Raw genomic sequence first — 16927 nt, 5'->3', positions numbered from 1 at the left:
TCACATGTGTAACCAAATCTCAGCTCACAAGAGATTGTTTCTTTGATTTTATCCTTTACCGGTCACATTTCCTATCAAATACTACACTTTTTCTTCAAAAATTTCCCCTACAAAGTATAAGTTGTATGAAAAAAAAACTTATAAATACACTTTTTCACTGGGCAGTTTCAAATACACAATACCGATGTTACAAGGCCATTTGCATACTGATTAAATCCCATTGATGGTTGGATAATCCAATACACTATATCAAATCAGGGCACAGGGGAAACAAAACCACTTGTAACATTCTGTTACACAAGAGATTCAGCTCTTCAGCCTAGAGCAATCAGTTACATTGTCCCTCTTGAGCACTAGTGTGGTTCTACATGTGAACATGCTCCCTCCTGTAATGTCATGTTCCATTAGCATTCCAAGGCAGAATTCAAACTTCAAAACCAGCCAGCTAAGCCAAGTAGGTAAACAGATGATGATCTTCTCAAGACCTTAATCCCAATAGCTATGGAACTGATTTAGTGGCCTGACTCTAAACACCAGAAGGTGATAACAAATTATTAGGTTCAGCTCACATGATCCTATTTTACTGTAGCATACTTGGTAGAACTCAGAGTAGAATCCAGCATTGATTCTACTTCCACGCAAAGTCTAGGCAAATCAGTTGGATTAATTATTAACATGGGACAATAGATTTCTACTCTCCTAAGTGTAGAGGTGTCCTGATACACTTTATTTTACCTCTACAATAAAACCCCTGAGTTAGGTCATTCATAAAGAATATAGGCTTCTCTGTCTTGGTGTTCTAGCAATTCAAGAACATGGAATGAACATCTTCTGTCCTCTCTGATGGCACAGTGGCAGAAGGGAAGTTCAGGTCATGAGTCAGAAGCAAGAGGCGTTTAGGAGCTGGGTTTGCTGATGAAGTAGCAATTCAATTCAGGAAAAATAACTGGGGTTGTCTGAGGACTGGGTCAGTTCCTTCTGAAGGCAGCACCCCTAATGATCTAACAACAGTCTTTTACTCACTCCATCCCTAAAGATTTGACTACCTTACCACTACATCCTGAGGGTCAAGATTCAAGTATGTGGACCTTTGAAGAACAAACATAAATTATAAGGAAGTGTTGCTAATGGTGATGAAAATTAATTGATGTATAAAAATAATTTAAAACTCAATTTCCTAAAATATGTAGTCAGAAATATTTAAATTTTCAAGCTTCATATGAGAGAATAGACAATAGAAATGTTTACATTGAAAAAGTTATTCTGCTTTTAAAATTGTGATATGATCAATACACATAGATTTTAATGATGTATAAACCCCTTTGAAAATTATAATTCAGTAGTTTTTAGTATAATCTGTTCACAAAGCTTTAAAATAACACTTTCTTTAATAAACTTTATTATATTTTTTCTCATTGTTCTGACAAAATGCATGTTTAAAGCAACTTAGGAAAGAAAGGGTTTACTTTTCCCACAGTTTGACGATAACGTCCATCATGATGGGAAAGTCATGGTGGCTGGGGCATGAGCTGGCTGGCTAAGTTGAATCCCTAGTTAGGTAGGAGAGAGATTAAATACTGGTTCTCAGTTTTCTGTCTTCCTTTCATGCAGCCTAGGACTGCAGCCCATGGGATAGTATCACCCACAGTCAGGGTGTATTACCCTAATCTATATAGTTCCTTATAGATACACTCGTGGGTTTGTCTGCTAGGTGATTCTAGATTCTATTAACAATAATTATAAACTATCGTGTAAATATTTATCATTCCTATCATAAACAATATCTAATTCTAGCATGCTTTCCTTGCACCAAGAAGAAATCCTTAGGTCTTTAGCAGTCACTCATCATTGACCCTTTCCAACATTTCCTGCCAGTCACTCATCACACTTTGTGTCTTTGGGATGGACTATTTTGAAAACTTTTTGTTCATGTAATCATAAACTATGTGGGCCTTTTTGTTTGGCTTTTATTTTTTCCTTCCTTCTTTTCTTCCTTCTTCCCTCTCTCTCCCTCCCTCCCTCCCTTCCTTTTTTCTTCCCTTTTTTTCTTTCTCTGTGTGAGTGTGTGTGTGTGTGTGTGTGTGTGTGTGTGTGTGTGTGTTTAGGTCAGAGGACAACTTTCAGGAATTAGTTTGCTCCTTCTGCCATGTGGGTCTGGATCAAACTCAGGTCAGCAGCTGTGTTATTTTCTTTAGCTGTGAAAAAAAAAAAAAAAACCAAAACACCAGGGCTTAAAGCAACTTAGATGAGGAAGTGATTTGTTTTAGTTTATGGTTTCAGGGGGGATCCAGTCCATCATGGAGGGGAAGGCAAGAGGAACAGCAGGTGTGGCGGAAGGTCCAGGAAGCTTGCAGAAAGGTGAGGGAGGTTGTCTGTGTTTGCCACCTGACTTGGTTATTTTCTTGTGGCTGTGATTAAAATATTCTGACAAAGGTGACTTGGAAAGGAAATGAATTGTTCTGGCTCTCAGTTTGAGGGTGTAGTCCAACATGGCAGTGAAGTCAAGGCAGCAGGATTCTGAGGTATCGGGTCACATGATATCTGCAGCCAAGAAGAAGAGAGAGATGCTGGCACAAAGCTAACTTTCTCTTTCTTATGCAGTCCAGGACCCCAACCCAAGGAAAGGTGTCTTCTACTTTTAGGGTGGAGCTTCTTACTCTAACCTAATCATGACAATCCCTCACTGGCATGGACAGGGGCTTACCCAATCAGGAAAATCCCTCATATCTGAACCTGAGGCTTGCCTACTAGGTGATTCTAGAATCTGTCAAGTTGACAAGACTATCACACCATCTTAAGTTCTTCATTCAATTTTGCCTTTCTTATATGTACCCAGCACTGAGGATCAACTTTAGGGCTTTTCTAGGCAAATGCCCTACCAGTATATTGGGTCCCTGGATTCTTAACATGTTTTTCTTTTGAATTTCCGGTGCTGCCCTTGAACTCACTGTGTATCTCAGGTGAACACAGGCTGGCTCAGGGCACCAGTATCTGATGCATCACACACACATTGGTTCACTCAGCAGCTGTATTACCACACTCCATCACCGCCTCTGCCTGGGGACTTTGTTCTCATGACTTTCAGGACACCCCACGTTCTGACTTCTCTTTTTGTCCCCAGGTGCTACTGCTTCTGCCCCAATGAGTTCCTCCTCTTTCCTTGTTAGATGTACCAGAGTTTGTACTTGGTCCCCTTCATCCGTCATGCTTAGTTCATTGGTGATCTCAAAGTATTTCATAAAACACACAATTGGTATCTTCCTCCCAGACTCTTTCTCAATATCAGGCTTCTCTATGTAATACTATACTTGTATTTATATTTAGCACCCCTTGGATGTCTTGCACACAGTCCCCTAAGCACAAGCCTGAAACCCCCCAGAAAATTCATTCTCCTCATAGCTTTCCTGTCTCAAGCAATGACAACTCCAATTCCTACAGTCTTTCAAGTTTAATATGTTAGCATCACTTATTCCTCTTTATTTCCCACTCCACACACGATGGACTGTAGAAACCCACTTAGCTTTCCAAATATATCCAGAAGTCCTGCATGTCTCATCACCTCCATTGCTATCTTCCCCTTGCAAGCCAACATCAGTTTTCACGATAATATCATTTGGACGTCAGTATTAGTTACGGTTCTATCGCGTGTGCCATCAGGTAGGTGGACTATAATGAACCTTACAAATCTATAGGACTCAGATACTATTGCATTCTTAGCTTCGGGGTTAATGGAGACCAGACAAGTACAAGCTTAACGACACTTTACAGATGTCACAGGGTGTTGGGTCAGATATGCAGGATGATAAACATGGCCGGTGAAACATAATCCACAACTGCTTTGGCTCCTCATGTGGAACTTCCTGTATCACCGCATTCACACAGTTCTGCTCGGTCATGGACTTCATATAGTCTATGGCTTCTGAATATGGATGTGGCTTCTCCAGTGAACTGGTAGTTCAGTCTTATAAATTATTTATCTAAAATGCTTTGTGATAGTATCAGAAGGCTGAGTAATACACGGATTACAGCAAGATGCCCAATCATCTATTTTCCCTTAGTCTTTCCTGCTCCGGAGGTTCTTAAACACAACAGCCATAACGATCTTCCTACATCATCCTCAACGTCATGTCCAAAGCCTGAAGTGACTACCACTTCACGTACGGTCCAAGGCCCCCCACTCGTAGGTCCCACATGGCCCGGTTTCTGCCTTTGTCTGACCGCGTTTCCTGCCTTCACGCCACCCTTTTCCTTTCTCCCTGGCATCCTTGGCTTTCCTTGAACTGGAACACCTGATTCTGGTCCTGCCTCAGTGCCCATGCACTCACCGGTTGTTTGCTTCGCTTGGGCAGCCTTTCCTGAGCTGCTTTACCTCCAGACCTTTGCTCAGTTAATATTTCCAGGGAAGCTTTGTTCTCTGCAGCCTCCTACAGGACACACCTAACCCTCTGCTCTTGTCTAAATTTTATTTTGTTTTGGTGTTTATTACCCTTGAACATATTCTACAGTGTCCTGTTTTACTATGTTGATTTTTGTCAGTTTTCTTTCCCAGCCAGAATAATGAGTTTTAAAGAGAAGGACAAAAGTGATTTGGAAAAGAAATGAATTGTTCTGTTGTGTCCTCTGATGTATCCAAAGCTCCTGAAAGAATCTGAAACAGTGCTCGTCATTTAACAAGTGCTTACTAAACATTTGCTCTTTATTTTTATTTAAATAACATAATTGCATTATTTACCGCTTCCCTTTTCTCACTCTAAACCCTCCCATATACCCCTCCTTGTTCTCTTTCAAATTCAGGGTCTCTTTTTTTCATTGTTGTTATGCACACACAGACACACACACACACACACACACACACACAAACTACATAAATACAGTCTGTTCAGTCTATATCATGAATAGTGTATAAAACATTTTCTCGAAAAACCAAAAAAAAAAAAAAAACCATTTTTGCATGCATGTGTTTTCAGGCCCGACTTTTGCATTAGATAACCAATTTGTGTTCTCTTCCCTGGAGAATATTATTTCTCACACTCTCAGCATTCCTTAGTTGCCTGTAGTTCTTTGTGTGGGTTGAGGCCTCATGGGCCTTCCCTGCCCTTTTTGGCTATTTTTAAGTGAATAAGATGGTGTTGTGCTAGATCATGGTCACCCAGCCTTCCAAAGGCTGAGGTTGGAAATGATGGTTTTGGACTACGAAGCAGACATGGTTCTGAGCATTCTTTAGGTATGTACCGGCTCCTTCCAGCACTGCAACCACATCATTTAGAATCTGGAGGGCTCATCTGCGTCTCAGCTTAGTTCTTTTCTTTTTTTCCAGGGCTAAAATTTTCACTTTAGGATTTCCTATTTCCTTTTTGTCTATGATTGAACTGGTCCTAACTTATTTGTAGAAATTCCCCCGTAATCTTAGTTTCTTTTCTTATGAGTCCTGACACTTGTCTCCATAACTGGACAAGGCTCCCATGAGCAGAGCGATATCTGGTCCAACCTCTGATACTTTGACCATGTAATGATAGGCAGGATCATTTTAGAGGGGAGGCAAAGCAAACTTTTTATCTTTATTCTTGGAATTGGGATTTCTCTTAGCACGTATCAGTTTCACCTGTTAAAGCAAAATTCAGACTGTAGCTGTAGAGATTCACTAGAAACCCACTCTGAAAACCTGTCTTATGCTGAGTGTGTCACAGCTCAGATGGATAGGGATCCTCTCGATCGTCGGGAGCCAGGGAATACTGAGTGTTACAGCCTGGGTGGAAGCCAGTCTAGCAGTCGGGAGCCAGGGTATAGCACAGGTCACAGTAAATGTAGCAACTTCCAGCCCTGCTCCAGGGAAAGGTTTTCCCCAAGTGACAGCACTGCCCTGGCAGGAGAGGGATTCCCCAGTGCTTGTGAAGTTGTTACAGGTTGGCTCAGGTGTTCCCGATTGTAGCAACTCTGCTCTGCTAGGGGAAGGTTTCCCAGCAAAAGTGTTATAGCCCTGTTGCACTCTGGTCCTCAGTCTCTGGCTTCCCTGGCGCTGCTAGGGGGAAGAATGCCCAAGTAAAAGTGTTACAGTCCTGCTCTGCTCTGCCTCTGCTCTGGCAAAGGAAGGTCTTCACTTAAACCTCAGTCAAGAGATTTATTGGGAGGGAAGAATCCCGGAGAGTGGCTGCCTCTGCCAGGGTAGAAGAAGAGCAGCTGTAAACGGAACAGGCACAGGGCTTACATATAGGGCTTCTTAGACACAGGGTTTTCCCAGGGAGAAGAGGGATTGTTAGTTTTCCCTGCTCAGGGATTGGTTAGTTTAGATGGTCAGGGTCAGAGATGGCTGATTTCAGAGCCAAACTGTGCTTTTCTCATTGGCCTTTTTAAGCCTTTGGCTTTAGTTTTGGGGCCAGGGCATATTTGACTCTGGGTCAAAGTGTCTTCTTTGGCACTGGTTTCAGGGTCAGGGTATATTTCTTTGGTTCTGGGGTTCCGGGCTAAAACATTTCTCTCACTAGCTTGGGTCTCAGAAACAGGGTGTGTTTCTTTCACTGCCCCCCCCCCCCTTTTTGCTACACTGAGGTATAAATGCCACCAAATATTAGAAAATGTCATAGGGACAATTCTGTGTCAGGGGAACTATATTCAGCTTTTCCTAAAATGCAATAATTGTTTTTTGTTTTACTTTTAGTTTGTGTGTGTGTGTGTGTGTGTGTGTGTGTGTGTGTGCGCGCACAAATGTGAGTTCAGGTGCCAGGGGAGGCCAGAAAATGGTGCTGGAGTGCCCAGAGCTGGAATTACAGGTTGTTTTGGCCACCAACGTGAATACTAGGAAATGAATTCAAGTCCTTTGCTGTAAATAGCTGAGCCATCTCTTCAGTCAAATGTAAATTCTAATGTATTACTCTTTTTAAAAGCAAAGTTAAATATGCTGGAAGCCAGGGCCTAAACTGGATCCGTGTAACCACAAGCAAAATAGTTTGGTTTTCACCTTAGTGCTAGTCAAACTTGAACTAGACTCAGCCATCAAATGTCTTAAAGAAATTCTACAGTGCCCTGACTTTTACAACGAGTTTTTATTTCAAAATCATTTTTCTTTTTCAAACTTTGAGTTGTTTTAAGAGACCTTTTTTTTTTTTTTACTTTGCACTTTCTGAGCAAGGCACACTTAATTCTTGTTTCATTATGTAATGCTGTAGGGGGTGACTTTTCCCAGAGTTTGAGTATTTGAAGAAGCAGTAACACAGGACCAATAGTTCAGCACCTGTTGGCATTTCATATGCAGGAAAAGACCCTGCATTTAAGTGCAGGGTGGGAGGCAGGACGACCTGGGTAGTTGGTAATTTGCTGCCTCAACTGGGCAGCAGGGAACTTTGTGGCACCCCCACAAGGTTGAAGGAGAGCTGAGACCACCCTGCCTCCTCCTCCCTCGCCCGCCCCGCCCCTCCCTGCCCCGCCCCGTCCCTCCTTGCCCCTCCCCGCCCCTCCCCAGCCTTGTTTCGCCTTTGGCCGGGGCGGGGCACCTTGTCTGCGCAAGGCCCCGGCGGGGAGGCGGGGCCTCAAGCCTCAGCCAATGGGCGCCAGCGGGTCGGGCTGGCCGTAGCACGGTTGCCGGGGTGACCCGTGTGCGGCCCCGCCCCACCGGGCCAGGGCTTTGGCGGGCCGCTGAGTGAGGCTGGAGTGGGAACCCGGGTGTCTGCCCGCAGCGTTCGCGAGATGCCCAAGTGGAGCCTGCGGCGGAGGCCGGGCCGCACACTCGGACTCGTGCTGCTGCTGTTCTTGAGCTTCCTGGTGCTCCGCAGGTGAGAGGGAGCCCCGCCCAGCACCTACGGGACTCCTCTGGTCCCAGCCCAAAGTCTCAGGTTGGAGTCTGCCACAAGCCTGGGAAACCGCGACCCTAATCCTTTCTTTCCTTAGAGAGCTCCAGCAACCCGGAGTCCCTTTGAGCCCCCGGAGTCACTCACACCTAGCTCCTGGGTAACACCAGGCAGGCACTGCCCTATCAGTCCCTAGAGGTCAGTGCGTTGTGTTTTCCAGTGCTCCACACTTGGTGCCCGTCTCTTCTGTTCATAGACACGTCTAGTCCTGTGGAAAGCTCGGCAGAACTGGCTGGCCTTTACATCCCTCCTCAGACGCCCCCACCACTGCTTCTTGTAGCCCCCTCTGCTTTTCTCTCACTCACATTTCCTTCCAAGCTGGAAGTCTCTATTCTGCAGTCAGTGTTTGTTGCTCATGGCTAAAGCGGACTTAGAGTCCTAAGGACTCTGACCGTGGGTCTCTCCTAGACTCTCAGCCCCGATTTATTTGCACTAGTTTGTAAGTACGCGTCTCCACTTTCTCCCTTCCCTTTTGTATGCTCCCCACCCGCTTTATAAACTGCTGCTTGCAGCAGTCGGTGGTGTTCATTGGAAGAATGGTTTCCCCACTGCTCAGGAACAAGTTCTCTGGTGATGCACTCCAGAAGTTTTCCAAAACATATCTATTTATAGGAGCCTACAGTCCCTCTGCTCTTCCAGGTCCATGCCTGGCACTTTACATATTCAAAATCTCCAGCGTTGCTGGGAAGCACAATAGCAATGCGGAATGTTTAAGCAGTTGACTTGAGTTGGAGGCCCAGCCCTGGGAACTGGAGGTGGTGGGCACCCTCAGTTTTGGCTTTGGTTCCTTTATTATTCCCTTTCCTCACTTCCGTGAACTTCCACTGGAAGATAGGGACTTACTTCTTCCCCACCTCCCCCTTTTAGATGAAGATCTATGCTTTTATACTGCCACGAGAATACACTTGGAAACTTCACATTGACATCTTCTCAAGACTTACAGCCTTTTGTTTCTGAGAGGATGTCATTATATTGCTTGGGAGAAGAAAATGGATCTTTTTTTTTCATCCTGGGGCCCAAGAAACTTCTAAGTCATTTTATTCTCTTAGTTGTTCTGAACCCTTTCCCTTTCTTATCGGTTGGAACTGCCTTTTCTTTGAAGTCATGGCTTCTGTCAGCTTTCCCCAGGTGCAAGGTTGATGCAACTCCAGAGGAATCACTCAGGGCTGAGGCAACAGGAGCTCCTTCCTAGAGCAGGGAGTCCTGGAGGTGGGGCCCTAGAGAAGTGTTTGCTTGTTTTTGATCCCAGGTACACCTGTCCCTGCAAGTGACTGAGGCAGGTCACTGTGAGGGCAACTCCGGAAGGGATGGAGCTGGTCAGGTAGCATTTTCTAGTAGTCCTAGGGAAAACATGTGGGAAGGAGGAAGGGTGGTTGTCACCTGGCAGGACACTGCTGAGGTGTCAGGGAAGTGAGTGGGCTGTGAAGAAGACCGACCTTCTCATAGCTGAGTAACTGATTCCCACCAGGCAAGGTAGCCATGACAGGAATCACGCTGGGGCTGTGGAATGGGTCAGGAATAGCAGCCAAGAAAGCATAGTGGTGACTCAAGCCTGGGAAACGGGTTGAAATGCTAATTTGCTTCATGACTCCTTCCTTTTCAGCAGGTGAGGAAGCCTAGAGAGGCTCAGACCTCAGATCAGGGCCATCGTTTGGGATCCCCTGGGAGTACAAGTGTCCTTGGCATCCTTTGGAATGTAGCATTCCCACGTGCCATCTGCCCAGTTCCTTCTGGCAAATTTGTGTGGGACACCAGTGCCTATGAGTTACTTAAATAGCTCTGGGGCCAAAGGAAAACAAACTGGCTCTCTCTTCCTGGCTTACCCCAGCTTTGACCAGGTCATTAACTGAGCGGGTGGGTGGGTGCCTCTCCCTCCCAGCTGTTGTTGAGGAATGTTGGTGTGGCTGGTGGAATATAGGTCACATGGAGACTGGCTACTCTGCTCACAGTGCTCTGGAGCCCAACCATCAGCACCAGCCCTTTTCCGGGACCCCGACAGCAGGTATTTGGGGGTAAGATGTTGGGCTTTAACATTCCTTTTTCCCCAACTTTTCCTTGGGTTGGTTCATAGTTATAGTTGCTTAATTATATCACATTTAAGACATGGGAGGACTAAAAATGATTTGGGGGGGGAGATTTCATTCAATCTTTTTGGGGGGCTTTAAAAATGTTTTTTATTAAAAGCTATATTTACGCATAGAAGTGTAATTGTTATACAATGAAGTGTACGTAGTTTATCAATCACCTTTGATATAGATAACGTGGGACAGTGCCACCACAATTAAAAGCAGTGGAAGTAGCTATTTTTCTCTTCCCTGAATTCTTTTGTACCTCACTGTCACCTTTCCCTCCCTCTTGTTTCTATATAGTGCCCAGTATCCACTGGGGGTTTTCTGTGACTTTATGTATTATCTAAGGTGTGTGTGATCCTTTCGTGTGGCTTCTTTTCGCTTGAGAATGGCAGCCTGTGTTATCAGTGTGAACCGTGTTGTTGAACTGGTTGCCCAATTTTCTTTTCTGCTCTTCCACCTAAAGCCACACAAGAATGCCTATTTGATACGATCAGGGCATGGTCTTTTTATAGCCTTTTCCCACAATAGAAATGCTCCGCTGAGTAATAATTCAGTCAGCTCTGCATATCTTAGACTTGAGATTTTTATCTGTCCAAACTGGAGGGAGGGAGGGAGGGAGGGAGGAAGGGAGGGAGAGAGAGAGAAAAAGAGAGAGAGAGCCACATTAAGTTTTTTAGTCTCATGTTTCTAGGTGTGTTCATTTCTTCTCTCAGCCCTTTGTCAGCTGCTGTTCCTGTACCACCAGTCTCTGGCTTCTAGGCCCTGCTGTCTCCCTCTGAAACTCTTTCTTGCTAAAAGCGGATAACTTAGCTATATGATGGCTGTATTTTTTTAAAAAAACATATTAGATCAACGTGCTTTCCAAAGGTAACCTGTGGACAAACTGTGTCTCTCTCCTGCGAAGCTACTGATTTTATGAGCTTTCCCTACTTTAGGACTCCACTCTGAGGCCTGAGTCATGGGTCCTGGAGTGTCCCAATGCTTAGAGGGCTGTTCCTTTCATCTTTTAGTGGTAGTAAAGTTTTTAGGATCTGGGAAGTGTCTCTGGGCAGGTAGTCACTGTACAGGTGGTGAAGCAAAGCTTCCTGGGAAGAAGCTCACAGTGCAGGAGATGTGAGATACTTGAGTTAGTCTGTGCAGGTAGAACGGGGTTGGCACTGAGATTTTCACAGAACCCGCGTTAGCCAGTCTCTAAAGGAGACTGAAGTTCTCTTAGAACTTTGACACTTTTGATGGGAACAAAGAACTACATTGCATCGGGGCCAGGTGTTCCAGAAGGGTGGAGAGGGTTCTTCCTACCTTACTCAAATAAGTAGCAAGGAAAATACATGCCACTAATCTTTGCTGAAATGACTGTTCTACCCTCCTAACTTGTCACCCCAGCAAGGGCAAAGTCCTTTTGGTATATGGATGTTTTCTGCTCCATCCAATCCCATAGTTTGCTTTAATCTAATGATCTGGGTATTAAAGCCCATGTTGAAATGAGAATTCCCCTTGTGAGGGGCTGTTCCTGGGATAAAAGGGCAGGGATGGGTTTCAAGGCTCATGGTAAGGAAGCAAACACTTTCAAATTGCTGTTTGCCCAGGGGATACTCAGTTGGTATTCATGGGTCCTTTGGTGACACTTAGCATGATACTGGGTGTTTCCCATTTCAAGGAAAAACTTGGTTTTAAGTGTTTAATTTGTGAGTAGGTGGTAAATGAACATCCAGAGGATAAAGGGAGAATTAGTGAAAAGAAACTCCTACATCCTCACTTCCTTTTCCACCATAGTTACTGATGATAGATTCTTGTAGATGTGTTGTATGCGTTCATGAGACAATAGCTGTACTGTTTTCCCACTTGTCCATTAGGTACATAATTTATTTAAGCATTCCTCAGTTGATGGGCATTGATTGTTTTTAATCTTTTAGCTACTGAAGTAAACAGCTGCAATGAATATACAATAGATGGATTTCTATAAGCAGAATTGCTGACCATAACAGATATTAATTTTAAATCTCAGGACATTCTTCCAAAACAACATATTCCATTTCTCCTGGGTCCTGTAAAGGATATTTTGAGCTAAATTCTTCAGGCTAAGGGAGAAAATTCTTTTAATTTGTGTGTAGGACAATATAGATTCCTGAGGATTTATAAAAATTATTGTGTTCATTATATACCTTAGTGACATAATCCCCAGAAATAGATTTTAATGCACTTAATGTAGCTGCACTGTTTCCTATATCAGAAGGTTATTCTGTTTATACCGCCTCAAACACTCCTATAGGCTTATTATTAATGATGAAGAATCTTTTTTTTTTTTTTTTTTTTTTTTTTTGGTTTTTCGAGACAGGGTTTCTCTGTAGTTTCTAGAGCCTGTCCTGGAACTAGCTCTTGTAGACCAGGCTGGCCTCGAACTCAGAGATCCGCCTGCCTCTGCCTCCCGAGTGCTAGGATTAAAGGCATGCACCACCACCGCCCGGCTAAGAATCTTTAATCTTTTTGAGTTATCAGAGTTTTCTCTTTTAGGCTGAGATGAACTAATCTGTTGATTTATGAGGCTGTTGATGGTAATTTTTTTTTTTTTTTGGTCACAATAAAAGTACAGTATCACAGAAGATCCTTATAGTTTTGGCTTTTGTTAGGTGATGAATTACTGAAAGGATCTCTGTTATTTCATTGCTGGGTCTCAAGGTACTGGTCTAATTCATGCTTCTTCGTGTATATATTTCCTACAGTATTCAGAAGATGCTGCCCTCTGAAGCACAATACTGTCTTGGGGCCAAGCACACAGATGTCTATAGTCTGGGAAGCAGTCTAGTTTCTTTCAAAGGGAAAGTAGACTTACTGGGCTTGCAATAGTGCCTTGTGTCTCTGTGGAAAGCACATACTGGTTTTGGGGTTTGGGGGTACAGATCTTTGTGCTTGGGTGTGGGGTGGGGTGGGGTTAGGGGAAGGGTGGGAGGTGGGTTGTGTTTGATGACTCTTCAGCAAAATGGCAGTCCAAAGCATTTGACTTCAACTAAAAGGCATATATTTAATAGGCTGAGCCATATCGAGATGTTGGGAGAAAATTTCTGTGTGTATATAATGAGGTCTTTGGGCATTTTAATGTATCTGCCATGTAAAATTGTGGCCTCTGGCTTGGCCACTGGAATGAATGAAGTTGTGGGTATTCTCTTGCTTTCTCTGCTAGTACGATGCCCTGAACTGAATTCAGTTGCATCTCTGGTTCATGGGCTCTAGAAAGCTCACAGTGCATCTGGAGATTGAACCTGTAGGCTCTTATCTCAGACATGTTATGTTTATTACCAAAGTAATCAACCCTGGGGATCTACAAGTTGTTGACAGCCACTGCAGGTGCCCAGATTACTACAGTGAATGTGTTGCCTTTGCCTCTCATCTCAAGCTTAGCTGCTCCTGGTGATGTCTGTGTTGCATCGACTTCTGAGGATCCCAGGCCATCTAGGTCTGTCTGGCCAGACTGTGGTGAACAGATGCTTGCAGGAGGTGGCTGTGTCTCTAATGAAGCTTCCTAAGCCCACTGAAAGCCTATTGCTGATCAGTGTTTGCAGGATTTACAAATAATCCTCTGGCATGGTGAGAGGCACTCCAAAATCAGGCTGATTCACATATATTGTTCAAAGAGGTGGTAGCAATATCTGGTCTCCCCCTCCCCCACTCCATACCAGCTTCTTACAAGATCTTTGACAGTTGAAAATCCATTCATGGGCCCTTTCAGAGTGAATGAGGTGGTAACCTCTGACCTGCTCCTCTGCGCTTTTCTGAACACAGCCACACAACAGCGCATCTTATGTTCAGGGACATGCTTCCTGCTGGAACCTGTTTCATGCCCTCTGTCCTCATGACCCCCTTCAGTTATTCGTGGCAAAGTGTCAGGAAGCTTCACCCTTCATCCCGCAACTTCACAAGTGATGAGACATCCTCACAGGGCTTTCTTCATGTTTCACCGTTGCCTGTTTCTGTGTCTGTAGCCTACAAAGCGACAGTGAATACTGTGTGTTTCACTTGCCATTAGTGGGATGAGTTGCATGAGGTCCCGTTAGGAATACACACACACGCATGCTCACACATGCACACACACCCAAACACACACCCACCCAAACACGCTCCACACACACACACGCACACACCATAGCACATACACGTCTTTGTCCAGGCCCCTTATCTATACTGTGAGCGTGGCTACCCTTTCTTCTAGATGGAAGAACAGAACCTGACTAAGCAGAGCCCGGCAGAGCACTTCTGGCCAGATTCTTTCCTTAAAATGAAATCAAGATACAGAAGCAACAAAGGATCTAGAAGAAAGTGGCGCTATAAGCATCTAGCCCCAAAGAAGGCAGGTGCCTCCGTTTTCCTCAGAGAGAATGCGACCATGCATGAACTGCTCGCTAAGGAAGACAGCAAAGCACACCGGGTTCCCCAGGGTCTGGCTAGCTCCTTGGTGACAAGCCTAACTTAGGAGTGAAGCGCCTCTGATCTTTAAACTAGCCAGTCAGAATCACACAGTTGGCATTTCCTGTATTCTAATATTGCCCAGTTAATTACTCAGGAAATTATGGGGTAATTTTTAATATGATGATCATTAGTATTAATGATCGTGATTTAGTGTGAACAGCTCTTTGCAAGGAGCTTTGTCCTGCAGTTTGGTGCACAGAGATCTCACTTGCGTCACCACATTTTTCTCACGGCGAATTCTCTGGAGAAGCCCAACATTGACCAACCTTGTTATCTCTCCGAATTCATCCCTTTTGTCGAGATATTGATGTTTTGTTTAGTAGGCTAACACAAAATTTCCAGAAATATTGAACTTTCCAGCATTCAAAATTTGATAACAGTTAGCTGTGTGCTTGCTTGCAGTGTTCATTTCCTATCTCTTGACAAGCAAGAGATATTTTATTTTTTAATCTAGAAAATGATAGGGCATAAAAAGGCAAAGAAATAGCAAAAGAAAGAGGAGTCAAGGAGGACTCCAGGATCTGGTCCCGAACAACTGGAAGTTTGAAACTGTCAGTGGAGAGGAAGAGAAAAAGATATATCACAGGGTGGTGGGGCACGACGAACTATCTGCTTGCTACACATTGCAGTAAAGATGTTAAGTCATTAATTGGCTCAGGGGAGTTTGGAGTTTAAGAAAATTTGGAATGGAACTGTATATTTTCTGTGTTGTGCCTTTATTTTCCATCTCAAAGCATTTTCTGATTCTTTCCTTGATTCATTTGTTGGTCAAGAGTGCTGTTCAAGGAGAAAGTACAGAGGGGGTGTGACACTTGTATTTAACCTTGGGAATCTGGTTAAAGTGCAGGTTTTGGTTCAGTAGGTCTCAGATTTTCGCATTTCCAACAAGCTTCAGATGGATATACCCTTCTGTCTGCAGACCACACTTGGAGAAAACAGCCTGCATTGGTCACAACTAGGGCAGGGAAGAGTGTGTGTTATTTGCAAGGAATGAGAGTCCCAGATCCTGCCTTCAGCCAGTCCTGCCCTTATCTGTGTTTAGCAGAATGAGGACTCTCTTCTCCTATAAACAGACATTTATAGCTTCTCACTAAGGAAAGTAAGAAATCGGAATTGGCCAATATTTAGAGATTTTTTTCAACTTCTGTCCAGAGAACAAAGATTGCTACCTGATAGTAAGATCACTAACATGTAAATATTATATAATATTTTTATATTATATATATATTTATATATAAATATCTTTAAAAATAATGAGATTGTGTGTGTGTGTGTATGTTTTCATAACCAGACTGTCGTTGTGTTCCTTTTTTAAGACATTTAAAGACAAAGAAAAAAAAACCTATCCTTTCAGTCATTACTCGTAGTAGCCTGGCAAGTCCAACAGGTGTGTGTGTGTGTGTGTGTGTGTGTGTGTGTGTGTGTGTTGCGGGTAAATGAGCAGACAAGTGAAGCAGAGTGCTTTCTTCAGAGGACATGTCCTCAAACCAAGGGAGATGCACAGGTGCAAAACAGCTTGAACTGCCCAGAGCCTACAGCCTAAGAAAGGTCCTGCTGAGATCCTGCTGCCAGGAGGAGTGGGAGCCTCAGGGCGGCATTTGAATAACCCCCGCTCCTCAACTAGGATAGAGATTTCAGGGTTTCCTGGCAAGGGTCAGGTATTAAATGTTCTCAGTAGTGTGAGCCACACAGTCTCCACAGTAACTACTTACCTGTGTCCCCAAAGCAGCCACAAGGTGGATGTGGCAATGTGTCAGGGTTTGGCTCTTGGCTGGAGTAAATTACATGCTGGCCGAGGAATTGGATTGGTTGGTAGAATATCACTGTATAGATCTTTTGGTGCAAAAGTTTTGGCAGTGTAATAAGATAGCCCGACACAAAGTTTAGCATTAAAAGTATTTACTAAAATAGGATAATGGCAACCATGAGATTATTTCATATTAATGTCATTAAATGCACCAAGACTGTTCTTTGTGCCATGTAAGTTCACTAACATGAGTTTTACTTTCAAACAATAGGAAGACACGTTCATTGCATTCCACAGGGCATTTTATTTTTACCTAACCCTCTCAGTGGCCTTTCTAACAGGCATCATCCCCATTTCACAGAAGAAACTCACCCAAAGAGCTAGGGTTATGAGTTTAGGGCTAGCATACTTCCAGGGTACTCGCATCTAGATGCTAGTTTGTTTTCATCCTTGCAAAAGGTGAACAAATCCTCAGATATCATTTGCCAGTCTTCTGTGGGAACGTGAAGCTTTCTTCCAGAGAGACAGAGAGGGAGATTAGGTCACAGGTTATCCAAGATGACTAAACAGAAATGGAATCCCGTATGGGTTTGTACAGCTGCCGTGAGGACCAGCCTTCAGCAGTGCAGGCATTGAGGGGGATCCACTGAGCCTATGAACTAATTGCTCAATGTGACTTTTCTCTCTGAGGGAGTAAAGTTTAATTCTCTGGGGCTGGTAAAGGGGGCAAAATTCAATTCTCTGGGGCTGCTGAGGGGAGCAAAATTCATTTCTCCAGGGCTGGTGAGAAAGGGAAAATACACACC

The 16927-nt window shown here is 44.0% G+C and overlaps 1 protein-coding gene across 1 annotated transcript in view; it reads left to right on the top strand.

Moving 5' to 3' along the window:
• The first annotated feature begins 7651 nt into the window (after positions 1–7651).
• Positions 7652–16927, top strand: part of LOC119810062 (beta-galactosidase-1-like protein 2) — a 38149-nt gene continuing 28873 nt past the window's right edge. Inside the window, exon 1 of the mRNA XM_038323373.1 lies at positions 7652–7766. Within this exon, the coding sequence (XP_038179301.1) occupies positions 7681–7766 (86 nt within the window). The 5' untranslated portion in view covers positions 7652–7680. The remainder of the gene's footprint in view (positions 7767–16927) is intronic.

The sequence above is a fragment of the Arvicola amphibius genome, chromosome 3, assembly GCF_903992535.2.
Source record: "Arvicola amphibius chromosome 3, mArvAmp1.2, whole genome shotgun sequence".
Taxonomy (NCBI): domain Eukaryota; kingdom Metazoa; phylum Chordata; class Mammalia; order Rodentia; family Cricetidae; genus Arvicola; species Arvicola amphibius.
Note: the sequence above shows the minus strand (reverse complement) of the source record. Positions and strands in the feature narration are given on the sequence as shown.